Source organism: Atta colombica, unplaced genomic scaffold (genome assembly GCF_001594045.1).
Source record: "Atta colombica isolate Treedump-2 unplaced genomic scaffold, Acol1.0 scaffold21, whole genome shotgun sequence".
NCBI classification, from domain to species: domain Eukaryota; kingdom Metazoa; phylum Arthropoda; class Insecta; order Hymenoptera; family Formicidae; genus Atta; species Atta colombica.
Window position 1 is genome coordinate 1,251,287 of NW_017259305.1, and position 10,830 is coordinate 1,262,116.

The 10,830-nt window shown below is 37.5% G+C and overlaps 1 protein-coding gene across 7 annotated transcripts in view; it reads right to left on the reverse strand.

Annotated features, from left to right (window-relative positions):
- The window catches only part of LOC108687614 (ecdysone-induced protein 74EF), a 289,947-nt gene that overhangs the window by 68,810 nt on the left and 210,307 nt on the right, over window positions 1–10,830 (reverse strand). The window contains exon 1 of one of the 7 annotated variants that reach the window (XM_018193477.1): window positions 7,960–9,398. The exons of the other annotated variants lie outside the window; for them this stretch is intronic. Coding sequence (XP_018048966.1) covers window positions 7,960–8,299 — 340 coding nt within the window. The 5' untranslated portion in view covers window positions 8,300–9,398. Of the gene's footprint in view, window positions 1–7,959; window positions 9,399–10,830 lie in introns of those variants that run through there. 7 annotated transcript variants of the gene reach the window in all.

Here is a 10,830-nt window from a genome sequence, read left to right on the forward strand (position 1 = left end):
TAAGCTCCTCCTTCTCTTCGCCGCGACCGAGGGGCGAGGGCGGCGCGAAGGAAATTAAGCGTGCAGCGAAGAACGGCCGCGGGAGGGTCCGGATGTAGGTCAGTTTCGCGAACGCATTCGGGGATAATTTTAAATCGGTCGCGCGCACCTGAGACCCGCGCAGCCTCCGATATTGACACCCTCTTGATCGCATCTCTCACTTTCTCGTGACTCGAGAGCTGTATATTATTTTTTATAAAAATTGTGTGACGGAATTAAGCTGCTTAATTATACTGCTATCTAGATTAAGATTCTATTGACGTAGATAAACACCAATGGATAATAATCGAATATAAATATCTACGTGAATTTTAACCTCTACGTTTATTATAAAATAGCCATGTAGTGGAGCTGAAACAGTATTATGTTTTGAGGGGTAAGAAATACAATAAATTATTTTATAATAAATTTCACTTAACTGTAAAATTTTTTAAATAGAGCTCCGTCCTCTTAAAAAATTAATTAATAGATAAAATAATATATTCAATGCTGCAAATTTGTGAATGAAACTTCCTACATATGCACCACCAATTATAAATCACCAACTTTCAATTTTCAACTTTCCACATTCGCCTCCATGCAGCTCTTAGTTTTACGCTGCCAACTTTCATCTCGCAAGTCACAACCATTGACTTTCAAATCTCAATCTCGTTGTTTGTATCTTGCGTTATCATTGCAAACAATCTAGAAACGAGGGTATCTCGGGGAAACATCTCTTTTATATTTAATTACTTGTAAGGGAACATTGTGAATTAAGTGTCAAATTTTGATTTTAAATTTTAAAAATGAAATAAATCGGCCATAATATTAAATATATAGGTTATATAAATAGATATGTCACATACTTATATATTACACACATATATGTAATAAATAGATAGAATTTAGAAAATATCAATTGCGACCCAAAAACGATTTTAAAAGATAAAGTCTCCTCCATATATGAAAAGTTCTCAGCTTTTTTCATTATACCTCAAAAATTATTCAAATATTAAAAAACATTTTATACACACACAAAGATTTTCCAATAAAATTACCTATATTGATTCACATCACTAAAATAATTATTAAAAAAAATTTTTTGAAAATTTGTATAAATAATTTTATTGTAAAACTTTTATATAAAGCCCACTTTAGATTTGTAATTTATAATTTCTACTAAATAATTTCAATTAAATTCAAGATAAAATTCAACTTAATCACATTATATATCTACATAATTTTGTCACATATCTTAAATGTGTATTCTGATATATATTTTCTATATATGTGAATTTTACTTTTCCGAATGTTTTCTGTGTTACACGACACGCAAAATTATAAACAGAATTCTATTCCAAATTTAGTCGCGTATTATAGATCGTTTAAAGTAGGTTTAAAACATTTTTTGACAGCTTGAAATATAAAACAAAAAAAACTGAAAACAGCTTTACACATGAAAGGTGATTTCAACCTTTAAAACTAAAGTCATCTATTTAGTAACCTATATATATATATATGTGTATGTGTAGTAACCTATATATATATATACAAAATTCATTAAAATAAAAGAATTTGACACTTTGCAAGGTTCCTTGTTAATATGTAAAGAATACTTAGTGCGTGGTATCACGTTATTAAAAAAAATTTTAAATATTATTAAATAACAAAACGTTAAATAACTAGTAAATACAATTCGTTGTGCGTCCCGTCAAACTAGTATTAAGTTCTTAATACTAGTTCTCTCCAGGAAGTGAATTTAATACCGGCGAGAGTACGTCATTCGCGGCATGAACGGAGGAAAGTTTCGCAATGCTCAAATATAGGACACATTTATCCTTTCTAGAAACGGCAAAGCGACGCGACGCGTTGTTTTGTAGACGCAGCGATACTTGAATCGCACCGAAACTGACGGTCGATTCGCCGAAGGAGACTGGAGAGAAATCGTGTACTCTTCTTGGCGATACGAGTGATATGACGCGCGGTACAGCACCATCGCACCGTCTGGAATTCGTAGAGCAGACAAAAAGGAGAAGGAAAGAGCCGACGAAGCGAGCAAGCTGCGGTGTACGCAAGAGGGTGCATACAGACAGGAAGCGAGTCCTTCCTTCCTTCCTTGGCGGGCCAATATCCTGAATCACAATGAGCTCGCGCGCTTCCTCGAACCATTAGCTATTTAAATACAAACGCCGACGGCCATTCCGTCAGGTCTTCGCCGTAGTTGCCGGCGGCGAACGCGGATGTTCTCCAATAATAATATTCCCGATCGTAACGAGTATTGGATATTGTTTCAGTATTATGTTTGGTTTGGGTAACAATATTCTATAAATGATTATTATGGTGCAGAAGCATCAATTTTATCATATTAATCTTCTCAAGATGATGGTAAACTCACTCGATAGTCAATATAATAAATTTCTTTGTCAAAAATGTCAAATGATTCAATTTTTTTTATGTTATAATGAAAGTTAAATAACTGACATTTTTAACAAAGATTTATAATTGAGTGGGTCCAAATATAAAACAAATTTGGAAAATCTTATTAAACTTAGTCCTTCCCTTTTTTTATACGAGATATGCCGTTTTGGTTTCTTGAAATTAATTAGTGTCTTTTAATTAACATAAATTAAATGGATTTTACAGATACCCAACGACGGTAACTCTATTACAAACTTTAGCTCCGAAGACTTAAATAAATGATATTCATGTATCACCCGCAAAATGTTACATGATGTAATCATTTTTTTTTGTACAAACTCTACTGTCTAGAATGAATGGATCACAATAGTGAAGGGTAGATTAAAGAAATGTCGATTATCAGAAAGGCTACGTTAATTATGTAAAAAAGAGAGAGAGAGAGACAATATATCCTCATCACGTTTTACAAAATGAGGCGACAAACGAACGGCGTCTATCATCAGAGCATTCTCGAGACTATCAGGTTAACGACATCATCCGGCGATCTTCAGGGCGTGTCCGGACTCGTTTTCTTTTTTTTTTCTCCTGCCATAGACTGCTAAGAGAAAAAGGGGATGAGGGAGAGAGAGATAGAGCTAAATCCCGTGCAGTCACTGATTAACCCTACGGTCGACAGACGCTGCTTTTCCCCTGGGAGGCGATCGAAGCGTCTTCATTTCCTGATTAACTCGCCGAGCCGCTCTCGTAGCTTGTACGTTCCGAGAGAAGAGCGCAGCCGGAAGTAATCCGTCTTTCTCTTCATGCATTCTCGCGATCGAGAGGAAGAGAGAAAAGCGCGACAAGAGGGGAAGAGAACCGAAAGAAGGAAAGGGGAGGGGGGGGGGGAAGACAGAATGGCTGACTCGAATTCACTTCGAGTGATTTAAAAACTGAAATTGTCTTTTCCTCTTGTTCTACTCCCTACCTTTCCCGCTTCCTTCGTTTGTCATTACATGTCCTCCTTACTCATCCTCCTTTACCTTCTATATCGAATTTCCTCGCGTTGCAAGGACTACTGTCCGTGATTTCAATTATATCTTAACAGTATGACAATCGGTTCTACGGCTATGCATGCCAGATTTCTGGCAATATTCGTTCATAAAGATATAAACACAAAGCCAATCAGTGTACTAAGACGATCTCTCAAGAAATTTGAAAATTGATATTAATGTGCATCCATATCGATAAGTTGATATTAAAATGCAAAAAATAATAACAAGCAAAAATTATCTATCTTCTGACATTATTCGCAATACTGTTTTAATCCTATAAATGCTTTATAATGCTTTATATATTACATTAATCATAATATATTATGCATTTAAAAATTGTATATGATACTTTAAAAGTCTAACGACGATTAATTACGTTATTGAAATAATTTTTTAGAAATATTCATAAAATAAATTAAATAGAAGCTATATTAAAACAATAGACAAACTGGAATTAAAATATAAACAAACCTTAACGACTGAAGCGGTCGAAATCAAAGTAGTCGCACCAATGTTATTATGCTGAGCACTTTTGTAACTCGCACTGGGTGGTGATCCGTAATTTCACTTTATCTGATTACGTGGCCGACTTATCGCTCGAGTACCCCGCGCTGGAACGCGATAAAATAATTTCTGCCGTCCTTCTCCCCCTCCCCCCCCCTGTGCGTTTTCTTCCTCTACACACTTTTTACGCGCGCGATAACGATTTTATCTGATAACACCATTACATTTCGACGAATCGAGGGGACGCTCAAACACCCGGATTCGTTAACCGGAGCAGGAAGTACATGATGACTTTCGCGGAAACTGTCGAGACGACCTCGACTAACGTGCGATTAATTTGCATTCTCTGTGAAGGTCAAATTCTCTTACAAAGAACGTTGAATGTATCATCATCCAATTAGATATGATTTCAAATAGCGCTCCTTGAGAAATTTATTTTATTTTTCTTGCTTCTCTTTTTGTTATTGTTGGAAGCGCTGATATGATCAGAAATCAAGCTCATGTGAGCTCATTCGATAATGCAATGCCAATGATTTTAATAAAAAATATGTAACAGAAGCTGATATGTAAAAAAAAGATAGTATAAACAAGTAATCTGCCATTTACTTCATTTGACGCGCGTTACACGAAACAGCACTTTGGTTGCATGATTCAAAGATACATATAATGTTTTCGGATGTGCAGAATGCATCGATACTTTAATTACAATAATCGATATATCTTTGAAAGGCAAGCCTACATTTGAGCGAGACGCATTTAAAGATAACCATAACTTTGCATAACAATCGAATATGCAACTGATTATTCGAACGACGCGACGCGAAGAGTATTTTAAACCCGAGATTTTTTTTCAATATTCCGAACCGCTAGAAATGTCGAGTAATGATATTTTAAAATATAAATAATAGGCATACGGCCACAACTCTAGATGTTTTAAGGGAAAGTCATACTATTTCATTTGTGCATTTTTGTCGTACAACAAATGTGTGCAGGATTCCTATTCTTGAAAAGTATATCATATACGAGTATATCAAAAACTAGGGAAATCCTATAGTATGCTATATTATAGCATTTCTTTAGTTTTTTGTATACGATACTTTTCAAAAATAAGGCCCCGAGGCAGAGAAAGCCTCGGATCTTTCTATCCTTATCAACAGGCTTGAAAAATATATTATACAATAAAAACGAACGAAAAATGAAATAATGATCTAACAGCAACAAAAATAAGTTTTGCTATTTACAAATAATAAACGAGAAATGTTTATCACACATTTTAAGCATTATTTCCTTTGCTCTTCGTGTTTACAAAATACGTTTCCAAAATTAAGAAAGACATTACAGCATAAAAACTGTCGCAAATATATTGTATTCGAAATACATTGTAACGATAGAAATAAAAAATGTGTATAATTATGATTTCAAACAAATGTATTAGATATGTTTAAAATACCAAAACTTAATTAAGATTCGAAATTATGTATAAAAAATTTCTGTAGAAATAAAGCATTTTAGGGAAAAAAGTTAATATAGAAAGTATGCGATATAAAAAGATATGGATAAAAACGTCTATTAAATAGAAATGCAATGAATCGAAGAGCACATTAAATTACGGCATGATGAGCAATTGATGTGCTGAGTATTATCGAATTAATTAAATACAAAAATTTATTTAAATCAAGATTACCTGATTTATGGAAGTTCCAAAATATTCGGTGTTTATTGGTGTGTGTGTGTGTGTGTGTGTGTGTGTGTGTGTGTGTGTGTGTGTGTATGTGTTTGTTTATTGGGGGAGAGAGAGAGAGGGGGAATGAAAGCGGAAAAACTAGCGGAAAACTAGCGGAAAATTGAATTGTTAAACAACTTCATTTTGTGCCGTTATTTTCATTGAATTTAACCCTTTCTCAGGAAAAGGGTTAAAAAAGGTCTGAACGGTATTTTTTTCTATAAAACTTTCATTTTTATACAAAAAAGCAAAAGATTAAAACAAAACTGTACCTGAAATATTTTATAAATAAATAGCTGCTTTTTCCCTTTTTATGTATATGAGCAATATGTTAGCATGTTAAGATTTCTTTCTCATTATTCTTGAAAACTCGATTATCATTGTAAAATATAAATAAATAATGTCAGGATCTTTAACCGACAAGCTGTATTCTTCTTTTTATTTTCTTCTTTTTTCTCAAAGAATATGTAACAATCTTGGGGTTCTCAAAATCCCGCTGAGAGAACATTCACCATTTAAATTAGGAATGTGGACAGACACTTAAAAATTGAAAAATAAACTTAAAAAGTATATATCCTCTTAGATATTTTTATTTTAAAAATATCTATCGACAAAACTATTATTTTATGTGTATTATCTTCCAAAAATTAATAATGAATCGAAATGAAATAAGAATATAATACGAGGTAGAAAAAAATAAGACAAAATATTAATATTACAGCATAATATAACAATTTCAAAATGTAAGCAATCAGAAATTAGATTGAAAAATCTCTCAATATGGCATACTCAAACTTTCTTTTACTTTAAATGTCATAACTTTTTTACCAATAAAGACATATACATCTGTTCGTTACTGTTACATTCCTTTCTATATGACGTTTTAAAATGTGACGAAACGTGACGAAAAGTGTGGGATTTATTGCTATAAAAAAATCTAAAGAAAGTCTTAAAAAATTCAGAAACAATGCAGATTGAGGTTATATTTTTCCGAAATTGCTTATACAGTTATATCCGGTGGAGTCGAAAAGTAATAAATCTCAAAGGAAGAACTTATCAAAGATCAACGTCGAGATGTGTTATAACATAAGCGATACGTGAGACTTCAATTTCGTTGAGTTTGGGGCAGGTCACAAGGTATTATCTAGGCGCGAAAAAATGAGAGAGAAGAGAGAGAGAGAGAGAGAGAGAGAGAGAGAGAGAGAGAGAGAGAGAGAAAGAATGAAAGGAAAAATAAAAAGAGAGAGAAAAAGCAGCCTCGCGAAGTGATAACGATTGCAGAGCAGATTACGCGAAACGGGTCGACGATATCTCGTCGCTGCTACCAGTCGTCGTCGCCGCTTCACGGAATGACCTTCGACTTGCGTAATATTTTTATCGGCCGAAATTACGCACTGGCCCGACGGATGCGTGCGCACCTCGGATCATACGCTCGCACGAGCACGTCGATCGAAAAGTCGCCGCGATATAAAATACGCGAGAGACACAATAATTTTTTTCACATTGGTCAAATTCGCTATTGGAAATACGATAAGAGGAAGAGAGAGAAAGAGAGACAAGTATTTCATAGGATGTAAAACGCATTTAATAAGCAAATATTTTTATTGAAAACAGCTTCGCTTTTTGTTTAATTCAAAGTGAATTAATAAAAAATACGTTGTTATCATTAGTTACCTTATCGCGGAAATGACACATTATAACAATCATGAGTTGCGAATGAGTTGCTCTTATATGATAACGTGAGAAAATTGTTTCCGTCAGATAGGTGTCGAAATGTAATAGTATTTTGATTAATGTATAATGAAAATGTCCACTCTAAAAATATTATTGTAGGTAATAATTGCACAACAGTCTTGACTTTTAAATCAAATCGCTGAGTAAGCCAAAGCAGCTCATTTGCCTAAGTGTTACATCTTGCGGAAAATTAGAAGGAGGAAAACTAGAAAAGTTAGAAACTGTTTTAGATTTCGAGAACAATAATCCTACTCTTATTCTTTCTCCTTTTTCCTTTTTCTTCTTCGATAGAAAAAAATATAACATATATTTGGTTCAAATCCTAAAATAACACTTAACATCCAGACAAGTTCCTGTCTGTCGAGACACATGAGAAAAACTTTTGTTGGGTGATAAATAATAATAATAGAGAGAGAGAGAGAGAGAGAGAGAGAGAGAGAGAGAGAGAGAGAGAGAGAGAGAGACGTGGATGTGAGGACGGGAAAATATCGGTCAAATCTAGATCGATTGAGATCATCACAACTGACTCACGGTATCGTCTCATGAGGTTCTTCTTATAGGGTTTGGTGCCGGGCGGCCTGGACCGCGACCTCGTGCCGCCGCCACCGCCGTCCTTTATTTGTTGATTGTTATCGGAGCAAGAGTCGTCGGAGTCTTCGGAGCAAGTCCGATCCTCTCGTTCCTGGCTATATTCGGACGCGGTGGCGAAGCATCCTCGCAGCCTAAGTGCGGCCGCCTCGTTCCCATAGTCGTCGACAGGCAAATCCTTACGCTCGCGCTCCCGCTGTTCCTGCTCGTCCTTGTCCTCCCTGCTGAGCTCCGCGTAATCGCCGACGCGTACGCTCAGATCCAACGGTTGATCCTCGAGCATGGTTACCCTGGTTACCCTCTCTTTCGGTCTCGCTCGGCGCGAACAAGCAGCGTTCTCTCCCTTCTCTCACCCTCTTCTTCTCGCTTTCCGAGAGATCCCTTCGGAGATCGACGGATCCTCCACCACCTCCACCCTTTGCACTACCAGGACACTTGATGCGGGATTCCTTATCCTTGCTCGGTAATCCCGAACGGCGCACTTGTCTCGAATTTTATAAAAAATTCGACATTGCACTTGGCGGGGGTCCCCCGTCCGCCCGCTCGCTTGGGTGGCGCAGGCGCGCACAACAAATGTCCTTCGAAACGGGCCTCGAACCTCCTCCTTTCTCAGGAGGTGTTTGTCCTCTACTCTTCTCACTCCCGGAAAACCGGAAAACGAGCGCAATAATGACCGGCACGGGGCGCGTTTACTTTTCGCGCGTTACACTTCCGCTTACCATTCGGATTATCTTGATCGCGTCGCGGTGATGGCGAAACCCGAGGAACGTAAGTAGAACGAGGTAGAGACCGACGACAGAGATAAACGAATCTAGGATCTTAATCAGTTTAATATCTGACACAAAAGTTTTTGCTTCACAAAAGTGCCCAAAGTGCCAGTCAACAAAGCGGCCTGGTGATTCTTGAAAGAAGAATGTATTTGAATAAAGATTGCGCGAAGGAAATAGGACGGAGGTCTAGATGTTCGCGGCGGGAAAGAGATCCGAATTCCACGGCCTTTTCCGTGTACCAAAATATAAAGAGAGGCACGTTTCCAATAGCTCAATCCGTTCGCTGTCAAACTCTCACCTCTTTCGCGGAACGTTCAGCATGAGCCGACGGAGCTGATGCCAGCTCGACGGTCGACTGGTTGGAGGGAAAAAAAAAAATTGTTTCACGGTCGCGCGCAAAAGAGGAGATCGTTCACTTGGTAATTCGTCGGCTTGATCCACGTATTCCACTACTATCCGCAAACGATACTTGTGCTACTATCACGCGGTATCAGTGTATCACTTTGTCTCCGATTCTGTCGTAGACGTATCCGTTATCGTTGTCCCTCGAAAAAGGGGAGAAGATGATACGAAGAAAGAAGAAAGGGGAAAGAGATTGAAGCGATGACGCGATTGACCTGGCGTGGAGCGTAACCGCGTTCGCCTGCACCGTGGCTGGCTACGGTCGCCGGTGGCACACTGACTGACTCGGAACCGGGGTAGCCCGCTAGTCCAGAGTCTCGTTCACTCTCCAGACTCTCACACTCCGACAGCCGACTCCACTCCACTCCACCGCCGAACTCGGGCTCTCGGCCTCTCGCTCGCGTACCGCGCACGTCACTCGCGCCTAAGCGTACCGCCGCTCGGTCGTCTTCGCCGTTTAGCTTCGGAGCCGCTCGGTTCGTCCGTTCGACGCTCACGAAGAAGAGGCATCAGTCGGTTGCAGTCGGCGATGAGGCGCGACGACGCTCGCATGTATATACGCCGGCGCGATGTATATTATAGGTATATTATACCATTACACGTCTGACGTCTGCCGCGCGCGACACATTGCGCGGGATATGCGTGGATGCGTAGCCTACCGCAATGTCAGATCCCGTGACGCCCTCCCTGCGCAACGCCCGCGCTGTCGACGCCGACGTCGACGCCGACGCCGACGCCGACAGCGCGGTTCGACCTCTAATAATAAATGCCTCTCTCTCTCTCTCTCTCTCTCTCTCTCTCTCTCTCTCTCCCTCCCCCCTTTTTTCCTCGTTTACTCTTTCGGTTCTCTATCGTCATCGCAAGGGAAAGCTATTTTTCCGTCTATTGGGATAGGACGCACAAACTCGGCTGGGTGCTGACGCACCCATGCCTTGCGTGACATTAACCTTCGATCGTCGACGTCGAGAAATACGAGTAGTTTTGTATCTCGAAATAAGTTCGAATAAAACAAGTGAGACTAATAACGGAGACGCTTATGTTCTACGAGGTAAAATCATCTGGCGCGTAAAATATTAGAATAAAATAAGAGATTGTAATTAAATATATATCTAGTATATCAATTGCAACAAATACAATAGTTCTCATGCAACATATACAAATGTAATCATATGTAAAAATATATCTATATTATTTTAAATTGAAATATGTACATGTTACAAATTTTGAAAACTTTATTTTTATATTCGAATATAATTGATAACAATTAGCAGTAAAAATTAAGTATCAACAATTTTAAAAGGTTCATAAAAGTCTATTTATCATGAGAAGTTATATTCCTACAATAAAATGCTCTAAATAATATTATTATATCTTTTATAAGCTATCTAATAATTCCATTTAGAGTAATATTGTAGGAGTACGAATTCATTATAGGTATATTATATAATCCTGATCGGAAAATATCATGGAGTAAGTATATCTAGTTAGTTATTCTACTAGTAAGTATACGTATATCTATTTTATTAAAAATATTACGCACTCTACGCATAAGTTATCTTAAAAACCTGGAAAAGAAATATAAAAAAATATTATTTAAAAGTCTTAAAGTCTTTAATATTTTTATTTTCCTTTATCAATAATA